This window comes from Canis lupus, chromosome 2 (assembly GCF_011100685.1).
Source record: "Canis lupus familiaris isolate Mischka breed German Shepherd chromosome 2, alternate assembly UU_Cfam_GSD_1.0, whole genome shotgun sequence".
Taxonomy (NCBI): Eukaryota; Metazoa; Chordata; class Mammalia; order Carnivora; family Canidae; genus Canis; species Canis lupus.
In genome coordinates this window covers 36343474-36362691 of record NC_049223.1, presented here as the reverse complement: position 1 = coordinate 36362691, position 19218 = coordinate 36343474, and the positions used below count along the sequence as shown (strand labels likewise).

Genomic DNA, 19218 nt, shown 5'->3' with positions numbered 1-19218 from the left:
AGCTCCCTTCCCTCCCATTCATAAAAAAGCCATTTTCCCAGGCAGTGGTTGCAACACCGCCGCGGAGGCAGCGAGAGGAGCTGACAGCGCGGAGCTGGCGCGCGGAGCGCAAGGAGTCCTATCGGTTCCTCCCGCCGACGTCTGCGTGAACAGCGGCGTCTGACCCTCCCGGCTTCGGGGATTTACACAGGCGTGGAGCAATGCTTGTGGTTCTGCGGCTCCTCAAAGTAAGTCCCTGGCCGGTTTCGGGATCCGAAAGTACCCCCTCTGAGTCGCGACACGACTCCCCCGCCGGCTGGGGCAAATGGTGCACTATTTCTAGGCGCGCCTCAGTGTTCCTTCCCTCTCCCTGCGCCTCCTCGAGCCGCTGCGGTGCGCCGCAGCTCCCCAACGCCCTCGGCTGGGCCGGCTCGGCGCCGGGGGTGTTCACAGCCTGGCATCGGACTTTCCGACCCCGGGGCATTGCCAAGCCCGGCTTCCCCACTCCGAGACTCCGAAAGCCCCGTGCGTGTCCCGGGAGTTTGCCTCTGGCCTGGTTTCTTCCCTCCTGCCTCGAGCGCTGGAATGGGAGGCTCTGGGCTCGGTCAGGAGCCACCTCTTGGGTCCGGCGGGCGCTCTTGCCTTGGGCGGCTTGCCCACCCCGGGCTCCGTGCCCACGGTGCCAGCTCTGCCCAGATCTCCCCAGCCCACTGCAGCGGCCTATGCTCGACGTAGGTTTTTCTTTTCCCTTCGGAGCCGTGAAGGACTGGGTTTTCTACCCTTCTGCCTCCCCCTCGATGGTCACACGGGGATGGCCCGGGACTGGGCATTTCTGCTCCCTCTCTGGCGAGGCGGTTCCTCGCCGTCTGACCTTTGCTCTGCTGCTGCATTTTATGCTGTGCAACTACCTTGCAGTTGCCTTCCCCTTCCCCGGCCTCTGCAGGGCCAGACGCTCCTCGGCCTCCTCGTGCCTCCCTTCTCCGGGCACCGAGCTGTGCCAGGCCCCGGGGCCTGGCCGCGCTGGGGCTGTGGTGGGGGCTGAAGGTGCGTTTACATAACGCCGGGCCTGTGGGAGCTGGAGAAAGAGGTTACATGCGTAGGAGAGATAAGGTTCCCGCTTTCCCTCCTTCTTGGTGGTACCAGGCTTGACATCACCGAGCAGAGAGAAGGATAGAGACGGTACGTTCTGAAAATTCTGAATCTCCAAGGCCACAGGGGTAAAGAAGGGGGGCAAAGGCGGGTTTGGGCAGCCAGGGCAGCTGGAGCTTGGCTTCATCACTGGGGCCAGGGCTGTGCCCAGTTCCCCCTCCATGAAGATGATCAAAAAGCATTTAGACAGTAGCAGCTCTTGTGCAAGAAGACAGTTTCTCAATTCTCTTTGATTGGGGCTGGGGGTTGTGGGCAGAGAAGGCAAGGGAGGCGAAAATGGTTGCTCGGCTTGACGGCTGAGTGATGGACGGAGAAGCAAACTGGGCTGCAGGGGCTGGATGGTGGTGATTAGAGGGGAGAGCTGCTGGCTGCCTCATTCACCAGCTGCTGGATGGGCATCCATATTGCCAAGGCTCGGTGAGGGCAGGAGGCTGCGTTCTGGCCCATTGAGGCTCCAGGAACCCCCAGGCATGGTTAGCGTTGAGAGGAAAGGTGTGGGTTCAGTGGGGTGCCCAGATCAATGGGAACCCCCACTTTCCTGCCTCCAAATTAATGGCGTGATTCTCCAGTTTGGGGAGGGGCGGGAGCAAGTGCATGCCTGTCTGGTTAGCTGACCAAGGCTCTCCAATCTTTCTGACGAGCCTCTCGGGGCTACAAAAGCTGGAAGGTGAAGGCCTAGAGCATTTGAAAGAAATATGGCCTTATCAATCTTAGTAAAGCTCACTCTGGCCTGAGGCCCTACCCAATATTGCACTGCTGATTTCACAATGTTTAGATTTTTCTGGATCTCACATGAATGGAGCATAAACATCTGAAATCTTCAGTTTTTTTCCTTTAGTCTGTGAGTGTAGGGTGGACTAGGAAAGGGAATGCTGCAGTTGACCCTTTCAGCTCTGTTTCAGCAGAAGGGTTGAAAAGATGTAGACTTGTCTACAGTGAAATCTATAGTCCTCTTTGCCAGCCCTTGGGAGCAACCTCATTTGCCAGCAGGCTTCAGACAAATCCATTAATGTGAGCCATGCACACGGTGATCAACCAAGATGCTGCATTTGGCCAGTACCTGGTAGGAGGCATTTTGATGGCATATTTCTGAAATCTTGATGGACAAATGTTGCCCAGTTAGGGTGAGGAAGACTCCTAAGACCTCTCTTATTCCTTTTTTAGATTCTGAACTCAGAAGTCATTCCTCTTTGTGGAATGGTAATCCTCCTCATTCCCACGACCTTTTCCAGATTACCATCATTTTGAAATGACAACATTTCCTTAAAGCTTTGGTTAGGCTTGATGGGAGGAGACCGAACACAGAAACTAGAATGATTCCTGGCTAAAGCAGAACAGAAACTAGGAACTGGTGATCATTGGGAGCTTACAGGTGCCATTTTTGTTTTAATCCTGCCAGAATAGGTGGAGAGGTGAGGCTCTTTGGAATTCCACACTCTGTGCGGCATATTCTTGGACCCACTTCTCCATCTCCATCCCCATGTCCCTTTCCCACTCTGGTAAGCCTGACTGACAGTAGCCTCTGCCTAGAGGTTTGGCTGACTTGAATAACCAATGAAGGCAGCTTTCCAAAGCAAAATTTGAAAGTAAGTGATTTAAAAAGAAAGGGGGGGAAAGGCACCCATTAACACCTTCAAAAGTGGCCCTTGAGACATACTGTACCCTACAATTTAATAGTTTGGGATAACACATGGGGACTTCTCATCCAGTTCCTGATGCTAAACCCCTTGGTGTGACATCTAACCCCAAGCTTGGGGCCCCCAGAGCATTTTTCTTTCCTTAGGCCATCCTCTTGGGTAGGACCCAGATGCGTGTACCAAGGAAGTTTGGAAAGGAGCCCACTTTCTTTAGTCAAAAAAGTTAACTGTTCTTAGAGAGCCAAGGCATTTAATCTGGTTCTGAATCCAGAGTGCCTGTCATGTTGGTCCTACAGTGCTGGAAGTTCCTTTGTGAGGAGAACTTAGAGGAGGAGTCTTACACAAACCTGGACGTAGGGATACAGTTGAAAAATTTGGATTTGGGATTGTAACTATGAAAGCCTTCTTAAGGAAGGGGGGAAGAGCAAGAGTGGAAAGTTTCCATCTCATGGCATACCTTGATTCCCCCTGATAGAAGGGATAGCAGTGACCCACTGGGATATATTTTCGGTCTTTAAAAAGAGCTGGAGAAAGGAGGCGGTGATGAGAAGAGCAACATACAGAAAACTGTATTACTCCTTTCAGACCACACTAGAGGCCAGGTCAGAGCAGATGAGGAGCTAGGAAACCTGCTAGGCTTGGACCTTAGTCTCTTACACTGCAGAGTTGGGGAGGGGTAGGGTGGGTAGAGGCTTCCCAAGAGGGCTGTGCTGTGCTGGGCACCTCATCCAAGGACCTAGTACTAAGGGAGCCACTTCCTACACAGGAGGTGTGGGGTGTTACATGATGTAAGAGGCGGGGTATTCTTGGCTCTCAGGGGTCTGGGGCTACCCTGCAGATCCGCACAGCTGACAAGGCTGGGGATATATCCGGGATATGTGGCTGGGTTTAAGAGGCTCCACCATTCAGCTGTGATCATGATTGTTCTTTCCAAGGACAGTCCGTGGAGGAAGCAAGGGCACTGGGGAGGGAGCACAGATGTCCTGGATCTAGTAGAGAAGGGAAGAGGCTGTTCTGGGGCAGGTGGCCATTTGCGAAAGAGTGCTGCTTTCCCTTGTCCAGTAGTCTTTCTTTTTCTGGTTAGGAGAAGGAGGAGAGAGTGGTCATCTGCCCCATCCCAGAAGTAAGCTAAAATCTATTATTTGGAATCTATGGTGGAGGGTGGTGAGATAAATGGTCTTGGTGTGAGAGGGGGCCCTCCCCTGGGGGGTCTAGGTTTCTGGTCCCCTCCAAACTTTACTGTGGACAAACCGTGCTGGTGACTAACAGGCTTCATCTAGCCCTGTTCTTTCCTCACTCTTGACCTCTAGTATCTCTTTAAGGGGATCTTGAAACCAACTTTTAAAGCCGGTTAGAACAGCCCAGAGCCAAGTGCAGCAAGACCTCTCAGACTCCTCCCTGCTTGTGCTGGGGCTTTGCTGCTCAGCTGACTGGTTGTGGGTGAGAATAGGAGTGAGTTGGGAACTGCTAGATTGTGACGGGACAAAGGGACGAAAAGCAGCTGTTTTCTTTGGTGATCTCTAACGGATTATGGCCAGAGGTGAGCTCCTTAGGGCTGGGGGAGCCACAAGGATTCTCAGACAAATCCAGCTGCGGCAGTGCTTTGTTTTCCACAGGGGCTGTTCTCTGAAGAGATGCAGAGTTGGTCTTCCTCAGTGGGGTGTAAGGAAGGCAGGTCCCTGGTTTTCCTCACCACCACCCTACCTCCCCACACACACCTTTTAAGGTCTTTTTGAAGCAATACGTCCTGATTTGGTTGGAGTTTAATTAACTAACCCGGGATGGTGTCACAAAGAATCAAGTGGTAGTGGTGGGTGGGGTCCCTGACAGCCTAGAGGCCTTTTCTTCTGAACTGATAAAGGGTTAAGCAACCTTGCTGGAAGGACCTGCCTGCCTGCCGACACTGAATGGAGCAGTGCGAAATGACCCATTCATTCAGAGCCTTTTGCCGGTCTGTCATGTGCTGTCCTATAGTTTTGAAAGCACAATTGTCAGGTTTTCCACGTATTTCCTAACTCCTCTTCCCAGGGTAAGTTAAGGGGAAGTGGTGGGTGGGTGGCATGAGCCTTTCACACGTCCCTTTATTCCTTTCAGCCAGCCTGTCTTGTGAGGTCTGCATCCAGATGCTAAGCCCCTCCCACAGGTACGAACACCACAGACCCGCCAGGCGGCCAAGACAGGACTGTGTGCTCTGGGCTTTTTAATATCCTGCTGATTCAGTATTCCGGGGCTGTCCTCTGGCTTCCTCGTACTCAGGCCCCTCCCTCCCTTCCCCACAGACCTCGGACAGAAAGCCCATCTGAGAATGTGCCCTGGGGACCCTTACGTTCAGCTTTGTAGGAGAAGGAGGGAACTCCCTCCCGTTCCAGCGCTTCCTTTTAGAGACTGCTTTGTGGTGAGATCCTACAAGTGAGACTTTTAAAAAAAACTGAAAATGAACACACGTAGTAACATAGCAGTGTATGAGGTGACAGAAGGGATGGCAAAGAAAACTGAAATGGAAGCAAAGGTAACTTGAGCTCTGGGCCTATCTGTGATGACCGATTTCAAACCCCCAGCCTCCAAGCCAGTCTGCTGTAACCCCTGCTGGTTTGGTTAAGAGCCGCGCGAACGGCCTGAAGAGGCTCCCTGAGGGCTGGTGGCAGACTGGGGAGACTAGTAGAGTTCATGGCTGTGAATGTGATTGGTGCTTTTCCTGCTTTCACATGAATACCCACGGGGTACTGTAAGGGCTGGGAGGTTGAGGCTGCAGGCTCTGGAGCCTTTGCTGTCTGGGTTAGAATCTTGTCCTGATCACTTACGTGCAGGGATGACCCTTTGTTCTTCTTTTCTTCCTTGCATAATAATGGTGTTATTCTCCAAGGTGAGATGGGGTGAGGATTAAATGAGAAAATCACTGAGGGCTTAACACAGGCCGCCTGATTTGAAGATATGTTTCATAAATATTCGCTGCTTCCACAACTATTACTATTTATTATGAGAAGTTGGGAGTGGAGGTAAAAGTTTCCTTTCCTCCTGCTAATCCATAATAATGCCACCTAAAACTTGATAGAGGTGCTTCTCTAAGTGGAGTGCTGGCTTTGTTTCTCTGGCCACAGTCTTCCAAATTGGCTATCAGTCTTCCAGAAAGCCTAAATGAGGCAAAGCCTCCTCTCCTATTTATATTATAAATCTCTTCCTTCCTTGCAGGGGAAGCAGAGAGTACATATTAAACTGCACTTAAGTTCATCAGCACTGCTTAAGACTGGAAGCTGGGTGTGTCCCAGTGAGTAGAGATTGATCTTCTAAACCAACTGAGGGTTGGGGTTTTTTTGTTGTTGTTGTTGTTGCTGTTGTTTTGAGACTTCATTTAGCTATGTGAGGGGTTATCAAACAGGCTGCCCGGGAAGTAGTTTTTCTTTGTTAGCCAAATGAATTCAACCCTCCTCTAGAAATCCCTGCTAATGGGGAAGTAAGGCAATGAGGCTTGAGGAGGGTTTTGAGCACTGCCGCTCTGAGGCAGCCATGGGTTTTTGCTGAGCTGGTGTCCAGAAGGAATCAGACATCAGGGTTATGATAGGGAAGATGCATTTTGGAATATGCCTGCTAGAGCCATCTTGGGTGCATGTCCCAAGAGAGCTAAGTCATCGTGGACCAAGTTCCCACCTCCATGTCTGGCCCCAACTGCAAGCCCAGATGTTGACACCTACTTCTGGAGGGTGATGGGAACCTGCTAAGGCCAACATCCCATTATTGCCTGCAGCTGCTGCACCCACCCTGGCATCCTGGTGGGACTTTTCCATTAATGTGCCTTCTGATTCTAGGGCATATTAAAATCCTTGAGCATTGCCCATGCCCTTTTTCTTTTCTTTTTTTTTTTTTTTAAGATTTTATTTATTTATTCATGAGTGACAGAGAGAGAATGGCAGAGACAAAGGCAAAGGGAGAAGCAAGCTCCATGCAGGGCACCTGACGTGGGACTCAATCCTGGGACTCCAGGATCACGCCCTGGGCTGGAGGCGGCGCTAAACCGCTGAGTCACCGGGCTGCCCATCCTTTTTGTTTTATCTACAAAAAATATGTGGCTGTTTTTTAAGAATTCCAGGAATACAACTGGGGAGCAGATAATTCTCTTCTTTCCCCTTACTCTTTCCAACAGCATGGTAGGTCCCAATCCTAGTCTGAAGAGACAAAAGCCCAACTACGTGGGGCAATACTGCCACTGACAGTTCTGTTGACAGGACCCTGAGCATTCATGACCCAAGCTTCTGGAAAAGAGAATCATGTTGTCTTTGTCCAGGGTGGGGATTCTGGCTGAGGTGCCAGAGAGTCTTCTATGCTTCCATCAGCATTTTGCATTCTTATGCCCAGTCACACCTTTTCCTCTAGGCAAAGTCCCCATGGCAGGGAACTGGAGCCCCCAACCCTTGTCTGTCGACCCTAAACCCATTTCTAGAAGCAAAGCTTTGGAGTCCCTGCAAAGAATAAATGGGCTAAGGTAGCATTCCTTGAAGTTATGCCCAGTGCATGGTTGCCTGGATTCTTGAAACAACTCCTCTCCATAGATGAATATTTCATATCCCCCCATCCAGCCCTGGATCCTGACCACAAGGTCTCCACAGGAGAATGCCTTGGGAAATGGCCATTCTTGGTGGTAGAAATGCCAGACACTTAAAGCTAACCCTGCACAGGGAAGTCTCCCACTTGAAAAAGATGCTCTCCTTTCACCTGGAGGGAATGTGGAGACAGGAGACAGGTGGTGCCATTAAACAGACTTTCTCCAACATGGAAAAAACTGCATAGAAGTCCCAGCATCTTTTAAGTAGGTAGAGCCATGGGAGCAAAGCCAATAGCACTTGCCCTATGCATATGGGAAATAACAGTTGACTGAGCAATGAGCTTTATGGAAAAGACTTGATGCTTTCTTGCATTAGAAGCCCTTCCCCAACAATTTTATCACTTCTGATCAAATACTGTTTCCAAGTAAGGGAGTATAAAATTGAGTTGCCCTAAATGCCTTTTTCCACCTGCCTCTTCATTCCTCAGTGTAGACATTGATAAGTATGGATGACTCACCTGGGGCAAGGTGTCCTTCCCCTATTTTAAGACCATTATCTTTCCCTTCTGTTCACACCTTGTTCTGTCTCACACCCCACCCCCTAGTGGACTCTTCCCAGAGTCTAATTTTTCTCTTGGGTTCCAAATTGTGTCCCCTTGGGCAGAGGTCTTGGCCCTCTGCTGCTATTTCTTTAAATTGATCTCCAGCCGAATTCCGAATGTAAAGGTCAGCAGGCGAGGAAATGGCACTTCTAATAGAAAACAATGTGCACTTTCTAAATTTGAACCAAGTCGTTTCCGCTCTTTGATTTAAGTGACTTCCTGGGGTTCCGTGTCAGGCATTGCAGTTGAATCTCTGGCGGGATTCCAACTTAAAATTGCACTCTCTCGGTGAAATTAGAAACTGATCCAGAGTTGGCTTAGCTATTCTAGTAAATAGCATTTAGGCTGAAGGTTCAGCTCAGCACTTGGAAATGGGTGATGTGAGTGCCCCTCAAGAGGATTTCCCATCCAAGTTGTCAGAAGTGCACCTAGCCAGGGGTTATTAGCCACTGGAGGTTGCTGCCCTTAGAAGTGGTAGTAATAAGTTAATATCCTGGATGTGCAGGCATCACATACAGCCCTTCCTTCTCTTGTGACTATCTGAAATAAACTCTTTTGTTTATCAAGCTGAAATACTCTGTGGGAGCTTATAGGGGCGATCTGTCACGGTCACTTCATCCTCAGCACAATGCCTGACACAGTCCTTTCGGTGTTCAGGAAAAAAAAAAGCTGATGCACTCTAGAACAATGACAGATTACTGGCAGGCATGATGCTAGGTAATGGGTAGCATTTTCTCATTTAATCCTCACAAGAACCCATTTTAAGGATGACAAAACTAAGGCACACTGCCAGGCAGCAGTGAGAATTCAAACTTGGATCTGATTCCAGAGCCTGTGTTTATAACCACTGAGCTATCTATCTTAAAAATAGAGTATATTTCACAGCCCTCACAAGAATGGGTTTTAACGGGCTAGGCTTGAACTCCTGCTGATTTCTGTTGACTTTTGTGTGCCTTTGGACAAGTTACTTTGAACATTCCTTTTCTGTAACTAGAGGAGGGATAATAATAGTAGTTACATTTTAGAGTGAAGAGTCAATGACGTAATATATATGGTGCTTAGCAGAGTACATGGCTCATTAAGTGCTAAATAAGTCTTATTTCTACCACTCTCTATTAATTGTTATTATTAATCATCTAAGCCTCGATGCTGGAGAGTTCACGGAGAGAATCCAGTTCTCATTTCATTTGGACCCCCCAGGACCTGATGGGGGGTGGGCGTGTTAACAGGCCAAGTACTGATGCCTGGAATCCACTCTTTCTTCCTTTTCCCCACCTCCTCCCCCCCCCCAGGGCCCCTAGAAGCCTGTTCCTCTGCACAGTCCAGGACCTCCAGCCCCATGGAGCCCCCGATCCCACAGAGCGTCCCCTTGACTCCCAGCTCAGTCATGGTCCAGCCCCTACTTGACAGCCGTATGCCCCACGGCCGCCTCCAACACCCACTCACCATCCTCCCCATCGACCAGATGAAGACCAGCCACGTGGAGAATGACTACATAGACAACCCCGGCCTGGTGCCCCCCATTGGCCCTAAGAGGACCCGGGGTGGAGCCCTAGAGTTGGCCCCGACGCCTGCCCGCTGCGACCAGGACATCACCCACCACTGGATCTCCTTCAGCGGGCGCCCCAGCTCTGTGAGCAGCAGCAGCAGCACATCCTCCGACCAGCGGCTCTTGGACCACATGGCACCACCACCTGTGGCCGATCAGGCCTCCCCAAGGGCTGTGCGCATCCAGCCCAAGGTGGTCCACTGCAAGCCACTGGACCTCAAGGGCCCGACGGCGCCACCTGAGCTGGACAAGCACTTCTTGCTGTGTGAGGCCTGTGGGAAGTGTAAGTGCAAGGAGTGCGCATCCCCCCGGACACTGCCCTCCTGCTGGGTCTGCAACCAGGAATGCCTGTGCTCAGCCCAGACCCTGGTCAACTACGGCACCTGCATGTGCCTGGTGCAAGGCGTCTTCTACCACTGTACCAACGAGGACGATGAGGGTTCCTGCGCGGACCACCCCTGCTCCTGCTCCCGCTCAAACTGCTGCGCCCGCTGGTCCTTCATGGGCGCCCTCTCCCTGGTGCTGCCGTGCCTGCTCTGCTACCTGCCTGCCACCGGCTGCGTGAAGCTGGCCCAGCGTGGCTACGACCGCCTGCGCCGCCCCGGCTGCCGCTGCAAGCACACGAACAGCGTCATCTGCAAGGCAGCTGCTGGGGATGCCACGGCCGGCAGACCCGACAAGCTCTTCTGACGCTGTGGGCTGAAGCCCCCGCGCTCCCCCTGAAAACCTGGTTCCCTCTGACACCTGAGAAGACCAGGGCCAGGCGAGGCCAGAGGTTTCAGTGTCCTGGGGCTGCTTGCTGGTCTGCCCACTCCCACCCTCAGCTTCTGAAGATACGGAGACCACCACTGCCCACCCACTCTTCCCCAAGAGGATGAAGAAGCACTTTGGGTTTTGTTTTTTTGTTTTTTCAGGGTCCTGGAACTTTATGGCAGACAGACAGTGGCAGGGGCGTGGAGTGGTTAGCGGGGGGAGGGAGGGGATTTTTCTTTTTCAGAAGACGGAACACAGATGTGGACACATATCCGGAAGTTGCAGCTGCTTGAATGCCTTCCCAGTCCCTCCTTCCCCCTCTCTCCCTATCTTCCATTCTCTTTGGCTGCCTGGGAAGAATCACTAACTGAGTGACCAAGGGACCTTTTTTGAAGAAGACCCTTGAAACCCTGACGTGTATACTTTTCCTCCTCCCCCAGCCCCCCAGGTTGCCCCAATAGCTTGGGGAAGGCGAAGACCATGGCAATCCCTGTTGTATATACTTGGGACACTCCCCCACCCCCCTGCCAAGAGCAGAGGCCGGCCAGTGTGTCTAGGCCTCCTTCCCCACTCCGCCTCCCTGAAGCCGCAAATGGATTTAGGAGCCACTACACAGTGCATTTCTCCCTTCCAACTTCATCACTAACTCTTGGGGGTGTTCAGCTCATAACACCGTCCTTCGGTTCTTACCGAGTCACAGACTCACCTGCCACTATGTGTCCCAAGTTCTCTTTACCCAGATCCTTTCCAGAAATTTTGTGGGTAGAGAAGACTGGGACGGCACATGCGAGACCAAATATCTTTTGCCAATGAGTCTGAGGCTGTGGTCTCTGGATCCAGTCATTATGTTTTTATAGAACAATTAAACCAGATGCTATAACGGTGTTTTAAAAGAAACAATAACGAAACATTTGCTTCCTTTTGGGCCACCCCCAGGAAGGGCTGATTTCAAAATCTGGGGGGCAAACAACCTCAAGGAACACAGTCCCCCTTCCCACCAAGAAGAGGATTTTAACAGCAAAGAAGAGAGGCAACACCTCCCACTGGCAGAGCGACGGTAGAGCCAAGCTGGGTGTGGGTTCCTTCTCTTCTGATTCTGCTGCTTGCTGTCATAGCCTTTTGTGTACAGTGATGTGTCTGTATCTTTAATGTAAATAGACAGATGATAAAAAAAGAGTCTATTTTAGTGTTAGGAAGCCCTGGCGGGGGAGGAAGAAGAGCAAGGGAGGTGGGAGATTCTCCAGGGGCTTTTTGGGATTGAGCCCTGCTTCTGTGCGTGGCCACACCACCCCTCCCAACAGCCCCCAAAGACGTAGCAACTCTCTCTCAAGGTGCTAAAGGACTCAAAAGTGCAGCACGTCCAGTGGGTAGGTACTTGTTGCATGCAAAAGCTGTATTGTGTCTGGTCCTTCCTCCCCAGCCATTGCGCAGGGGTTTTTGCTTCCTGTGATATTTTGTGTGTCGCCCCACCCCTGTGAGAGGAAGTGGCCTGGGTCTATAAAGCTACCCCAGGTGAACCTGGAATTGCGGAAGGCAGACCATGTGTAGCATTTCCAGTTTGTTCTGTAGGAACAGAACCGCCTCCAGGAAGGAGGCAAGGAGGCAGGTAGCTGTGATTGGCATGCACCCAATGCTTCTCAAGGACTTTTTTTTTCCTTCTTGAAGACTCTTAGTAACATCTTATGATTTAGAATAAGTTAATCGTAACCGTAGGTATTTATTGATTGGAGGAAAGGAGGGGAGGGTCTTATTATTTTAGGCTTTATTTATGTAACATTTGCTAGCTTGTAAAAAGTATGAAATATTGCATCTGCGTTTCCTAAGGCTGATTCATGTAGCTACCCTTGCCACAGTCATGATGGATGTATAGATGTTCTTGCACAAATAGGAGGGAATGGTAGGGAAAACATTTGGCCAACCACTTTTGCTAATTGAATGTATCAGATGCGTACTGAAGGGACTGGAGACGTTTTCCTCAGAACAGGTGTGCAGAGGTCACCCCCAAAACGGAAGGGCACGCGTCCACTCTTGGCAAGGCCTCAGAAGTTTTCCCACGGCCCCTCTCAAATGTCTCCATGGGAAACTTGACCCAGTGGCAAGTTGCACTTTGGTGATCTTGGTGTTCTACACACCCATTCTGTGGAGAATTGATTTACATAAGCTGTGTATACACACACACACAAACTACACACCGACCCCACCGACCCTCTATCTACACAGACCCTGTTTCCTGGCAAACAGCCTCCCGACCCCTGATGAACCCTGACTTTTGTGTACATAGTTGTAAACACAGATTTTTCTGGTTTGGGTTTTCTTTTTTCTTTTTTTCTTTCCCCTGTTCTGGCTTGTTCTTTTTGGTTTGCATTTAACCTGCTAGATGGATGTGTGCCGAGCTCCTGGTGCCCCCTGTGTTCAGTGGTAAGGGAAGCAGTGAAGCAGCTTTGGTTCTCCCAGCTCTGTTGCAGGGCAAGCCCTCAGCATGTTCTTCTTGGCTTCTTGGCAAAAAAACAAGACTGGCTTGCCCGTGGGCCCTGGGGGCCAGGCAAGGGCCACTGAGGGACTGAACGCTCAGAAACCTGACACATTTCTCTGGGTGCTTCTGGCTGATTGTGTGTTTGTCAGCAGCGGCTTGCTTGGCTGGATTATGTCTCGTTTTAACCTTTTTTGAAAAGAGCCAGCTGGTTCCCACTTCATTCAACCTGGGATGGGTGGTGGTGGTTCTGCCTGGAACAGAGGGTAAGGTCCACAAGCCTGGGTCCAGGACAGGGCCGTGGCTGCTCCCACCCTGAGGGTGGGTCTGTGAAGGCCCAACACTCCCAAGAAGTACCCTGAGAACTGGCTCTAGGGTAGCCAAGACCTTCCAGATAGATGTTGGAGTGCAACCAAGGCTTCTCATAGTCCCTGGCTGGAAGGAGGTGAAGACCAATCCCTGCTGCTCGCGTGGGCCCCTTGATAGCCAACAGAAGTGGAAGACCTTCACGTGATACGTCTAGATATTTCAGCATTGTGAAGTCTGTGCGTCCCCAAGTGTACGCCAAGTGGGGCCCGGTTAGATAAAGACTGGCCCAAGGTTGCACAACACAGAAGGTACTGGTCAGAACCAAGCATCCAGATTCCATCGTCTCGAAGCTTCGTAGTCTCCCACGCTGCCCCGGGAGATGGCTGATGGAGGCCGGGCAGCACGACTTTGCACTGCACCAGTTCACTAGGGCATCTCCCAAGCTTCACCGGCCTTCTGGTTCATGCCTTCGGTAAGCACTTCCATGCCCTCTGCTTACTGTGACAGTTGATGACAAATCTTGCGCTGCCATTTTTGCTGTGGGTAAGTCTGTGTGGTGTCTTCTCTTGCTTTCCTTCTTACCACCCCACAGTCTGGTTTCGTGTTACAAACAGAAAAGCTGTTCCGAGGTTCCCACCTCACCACATTTCCTACTTCTTCTGGTCCCTCTTCATGTAGCCCCTTCTCATCCCACAACAAAAGTTACCACAGAAGGTTTCCTTTGTATAGAATATTTATTTTGAAGCTCTATTTTAATAGTATTTATTTTAGAAAGTCTACTATTGTAAGAGTTCTTCTGTTTGTGAAGAAAAAAACAAGTTAAAAACTGAATGTACTGATCTAGAAAATATATATAAATATATATTGTTAAATATACACAGGACTGCTGTTTCTCGTGTGTTTGTGTTCACATCCCCAACATCCTCCCCCAGCAAGACTCCGCATGAGTTTGTCAAAGAACACACATCAAGGGGAAATGCGGCCCTGGCTCTGGCAGGACAAGGGGGAAGAGAGGGGGCCTCCTGCCACAGTGGTCCCTCGGTCTGCCTCTGGGACGCCCTCCTACCCACTAGAGGAAAGCCTCACTTTCTTGTATAGATGACTTCTGCCACAGGCTGCTAAATCTTCCTCGCCTACACAGGAGTGTCTTTGTAACAGACAGATGACAAAACTCAAACAGGGAAAGTGGGAGGCAGAGAAGGTACCTGCTCAGGTTAGAAAAATTCTGCAACTCCTCTTGGTAAGCCCTGGTGCCCCCAAAGCAGATTTCAGCACACACAGACACACAGGTGCTTTAAGAAGGCAAACAGAAAGCCCTTGATGGGTTCCTTATTTTTATCAGGTTAGTGGATATTGTACAAAAGCAGTTCCTTTGACTTGTGAAGTCTTCCATCCATTTAGTGCCTTACCTTTGCCCTTCTAATGGACCTTCCGTGAGTTTCCTCTGCCCCTACCCTGACCCCTCAAAAATAACTGGTAAAGACCTGGCCACTTTTCAGTTTATGTACCTGGGGGAACTTTATTTTGAACATGTGAACACATGCCTCTTGTTTTCTGAAAGAAAAGGAATTGAGTGATTACTGAATTTTTTTATTTTTTTATTTTTTTTTTGTCTGCTGCCATTAAGCATGGGCACACAAGCAACAGTGATGGCAGAAAGGGAGATGGAGGGGAAAATGAGGAGCCCTGGCTCCAGTTCTTGCTTTTTCTGGAGTCTAATTCTGGCCTCTTCCAATTCTTAGTTAAAGCCTCAGGCTCCTCTTTGAGAGAGCCAGACCCATTCCCAGGATCCCCCCAGTCAATGCCTGAGAAGGCACAAAGGATGTTCATCCTCAGTGTTGTCCTGTCTGCTCTCTAATAACTTAAAAGATAGGTTCCAGCCTCCTTGGCCAGACCACATAACCTGTCCCATTCCCAAATGATGGGTGAAGAGTAATGTGTGCTCCAAAGTTTCCCTGTGCTGACAAGGTAAGTGTCACACTGAAGGTACTTTTTTAATCCTCTCAGTCCTGATTGCTGTATATCAGGTTTGATTCGGTCTTGGGTTTTCCTGATGTTGGACCTGCCCTTGGTTTTACTTCATCTCTTGGGTTTGGAGAATAAAGACAACAAAAACCTATGCAGGGTGTTGGGTGCTTAGGATCTCACTAATCCAAATGCTGTTTGAAGGAACATGCACTTGTTTTTTTTTAAATTTGATGTCCAGAGAAAAGGTTCCACACTAGCCTCCCTGACTGGCCCTTTGTCCCCTGGGCTCCCAGTAATGAAGTGGCTTTAGGTAATAATAAGGGTTAGCATTTGCTGAATTGAACTCTATGTGGCAGACACAGGTTCAGAGATGTGCCTGCATGCCCAGTACATGGTTGGGAGTGGGTGGGGAAAACCGAATTGAAGACTTCTAGCTCACTTTGGGTTAGAAGCAGAAGATAGAGTAAAAAGGCTCCCAAGTGATTGAGTTTTTAAATGAGGAACAAGCAGGGATCCCTGGGTGGCGCAGCGGTTTGGCGCCTGCCTTTGGCCCAGGGCGCGATCCTGGAGACCCGGGATCGAATCCCACATCAGGCTCCCGGTGCACAGAGCCTGCTTCTCCCTCTGCCTGTGTCTTTGCCTCTCTCTCTCTGTGACTATCATAAATAAAAAAAAAAAAATTAAAAAAAAAATAAATAAATGAGGAACAAGCAGAATTTCTCCTCCACGCTGATAATCACACACTCCTAAGAGGGCACCACCATCCTGGTGCTCCTGCCACAAAGAAAGGCGGAGGGTTGGTATCCCTGCTCAGGGGGACGTGGGGGCAAACCTCAAGATACCCCCTTGGCAACTCTGTTGTATGGCCAGGAAACCCCAAGCTGACCCCTCCGGCCTGCTGAACCCAGAGCTTGGAATAGAAATAAGCCCCATTTTCCAAAGTATGTTTGTGAGGTAATCAAACGAACCCAGGCATACAGCTCCATGCTGGAGGTGTGTGCTAGATGAAAGCCGAGAGGACATTTTTAAGAGCCTGAAGTTTATTCATCGGAACTTTAATAAAACAATATGTCCATGGCCTGGGGCAGGTATAATTTTCATAATTTATGGGTCTCTAAGACAGGAAGAGAGCTCAGGGTTTTATTGTGTTTTGCACGATAAATGGCATTCCAATTGTCTACATGATGTTCCTTAAGGACTCTTGTCTGGCAGGAACACAGGCCTTCTGGAGCCCACCTGGGCCTCAAGGCCCGAGGCAAGGGATAATTATGAATACATCTGTATCTGTTAAGCAGGAGATGATTGACAAACTCCCTCGTTTCCTTCTGTCATTAGAAGACACTTCCTATGCCGACACCTACATTAACATTTAACTGTTGCAAGGTTTGGAACCCTCCGGTGTTCCCTTCCTCTCTACCTTCTCCCTTGGGTCTGGCCTTTTTCCTTTCTCTAGGCGAAGAGACTCAGGTAAACCTAGGACTGGCTCCCCTTCCTGGGGAATGGTGAGGGAAGGAGTGGTCAGAAAAATTTGCCATCCAGAAAGCAAGATAATGGAGCTCCAGATGATACTCTGAGATCAGTAGTTGGAATACCTGCAGTCTTCTGGTAAGCTTTCAACAGGGTAACAAGAGTTAAGTGACCTTATGAAATCATTACAAAAGATACTGCATCGGAGCAAAGATGCTGCGTTATCGTCTACAGTCTTAAAGATAGTCAAGTTAGGTGACACAATCAGTCTTGTAGATGAGAACACTGAAGCTCAGAGAGGTTAAGACATTTGCCCAAGGCTACACAGCTGATAAGTGGTGGGCCCATCTTATTCTAACTTCCAAATGCAACCCAAGTATCCTCTCCTCTAGGATGCTTCCCTATGTCCCCAGAAAGATTTCTTCCACTGGTGCTTCTGTACAAGGTGGCAAAGTAGGTAATCTTTAACCAAGATTACATAGACTAATTAAAAGATGAATTCTGGTCTAACTACCTCACCACAGCATGATACTTCAATTTTGAGGCCACTTCTCCAGACTGATCTCAGGAGGGATCCTCCTTCCCACATGACCTTACAAGAACCCTCCCAACATGGCCCCTGGCTAGCCTTCCTGATTTCTTCTGCCATTAAAAGAGGAAATACTTACCCAGACTATGGAATTATTTGGGCTGTAGCGGCCAGGCATGAGACTCTTACAGGGGAAAGAGGAAGATAGAAGTTGCCCCATGTAATTCACAAATGTGTTCTGCTGGCTTCATGGGTGGTGCGGCCACAGCAGCTGCATGGGGAGAGATGCCTACACAGGTAAGGGCATAGGCCAGCCCTTTCTGCACATCTCAGCAAAGTCACATGCTTTGTGCCAGTCCTGGAGTAAAGAGAGGGGGCACAGATTAGGGAGCCAAAGCAGTCAGGGTGGACAAGGGTAGAAGGAGCCCATGTTAGAAGCAGTGTTCCTCCCAACCCTCCCCCGCTATTGCTTGGTTGGTTTCCAGGCAGTGCTCCAGCCAGCCCCAGATTACTAAAGCTCTTGGAGATGCCAGGTCTAATCTGATTAGAGAACAGGTATCTATTCAGGCAGGGCTAGTCCCCAGAGTGGGCACAAGGCTTGGGGTTCTCTGATAGTGATTACCACTTCCACAGGCCACTCTTACTGTGATGTGGTGAGAAGAGCACTGAGCCATAGGGTCCCTACTGCTCAGGTCTCTGTTCTGTCATCTTTACTAGTGTGACCTTGAGAGAATGCCTGCCCTGCCAGTAGCAGTTGGAGGATGAGATAGTGGATGTGCACAACCTCGATAAATGATAAATGCTGTTACTACTATCGGAGACGAAAACGGAGCTCATGTGGGAGGACACGGAATAGAGGAATTTAGGTATCTATTCTTAAGCCTCAGTTTCTCCATCTTACCAGCAGCCTGGACCATAGAGGGAGGAAATCACAAACTGCTCGTCCAAGTCTTTTCAATAACTGTTGGCTATCACTTGAAAAATAAGGTCTCCAAACTCAGATATAAGACTTCTCTAGAAAAATAAAAATAATTGGTGCCTCTGAGCCTCCCTCCCCATATGGTACAACTGGCTGGAACTGAAAGGTAACTGCCCTTTCCAAACTGGGCAGGGTCCCCTTACTTTTCCCACAGCATCCCCTCCCATTCTACTGCCCAGTTCCCGTTGGTTTAAGTGCCCACTGGAATGGGTCATGTTTGTACCATGGTGTCCCTTAGTCCAGCCTGCTTTTCTCTCTCTTTTTTTAAATACTACTTGCCTGGCTGTCCACTCCTGAAGCTGGCTGGTGTCAAGTCTGATTGGCCTCCTTGGCACTTTAACCCAAATCATATCCCAAACCACATCTAGAGGGCTTCCTAAGGCTGCCCACCCTGCAGGCATGTCACTCAGACACAGGTAACAGAGTCAATCCCAGAAAGGACATCTAGGCTCATGGAGCATAGGATTTGGGGAGTTTAAAGGGAGCCCGTTGACATTGTTAGACAAATTTCTCTATGTTTGTGCTTTTTTGTCTGAGAGACACTTAGTCTCTCAGAGGGGCATGTGCCCCTCCTAAAATGTGAAGAATCCCTGGTTCAAGCCACCCATCTCTGATAAATAGATGGGAATGGGAGACCCTGAGTGGCTTATCCAAGGTCACCCAACAGGTTAGCTATAAAACGAATAGGAACTGGGTTTTCTCTCTGAGGAACAGTTTATTGTTTTCAAGTATTTATGAGCCAATCTATAGTGTCTCCCACAAAAAATTCCCCAAAAGTGGCCTTGACTGTAATGATACCCTCAGTAAGCAGCCCACTTTGTCCTACCCTGACTCTCTTTCTCTGATCTTTACTTAGTTCTTCCTGCCACTTCTGCAGTATGCAGCGACCTGACCACCTGTCTATTTGTTTATGACATGTCTCATCCCCACTAGAGGACGTGTTCTGTGAGGGTGATAAACTTGGCCTCTTGTTTTCGTGACTTCCGTGCTACCTGGTCTTTGTCACAGCACACACAGAAATGGTCCACTCAGGTAAACCAATGAGGTATCTTGCCAGTGATGGGCAGCAGCACTCCAGCATCCAGGGGCTCTCTCCTCTCAAGCTGCACCCACTGCCCTGAGCATCCAGCGGATCAATTTTTCAATATATCCCACATCCTCTGGGAAGCTTCCAGCACAGCATCTGGCACACGAGGGGCAGTCAATAAATATTTGTCAAGTGTAGTAATAAATTAATGATACCCTGAGAGGACGGTTAAAAAGGAATGAACAAGGGGCGCCTAGATGGCT

The 19218-nt window shown here is 49.7% G+C and overlaps 1 protein-coding gene across 1 annotated transcript; it reads left to right on the top strand.

Annotated features, from left to right (window-relative positions):
- Window position 1: 1 nt before the first annotated feature.
- SPRY4 (sprouty RTK signaling antagonist 4) lies at window positions 2-13868 on the top strand. Its single transcript, XM_038530477.1, has 2 exons — window positions 2-227; window positions 9197-13868. The coding sequence occupies exon 2, from the start codon at window positions 9244-9246 to the stop codon at window positions 10141-10143; it is 900 nt and encodes a 299-aa protein (XP_038386405.1). The 5' UTR covers window positions 2-227; window positions 9197-9243; the 3' UTR covers window positions 10144-13868.
- Window positions 13869-19218: the final 5350 nt, after the last annotated feature.

Excerpts from the sequence above, each read along its gene's own strand:
- SPRY4 (XM_038530477.1), top strand. The coding sequence starts at position 9,244 with ATGGAGCCCCCGATCCCACAGAGCGTCCCCTTGACTCCCAGCTCAGTC.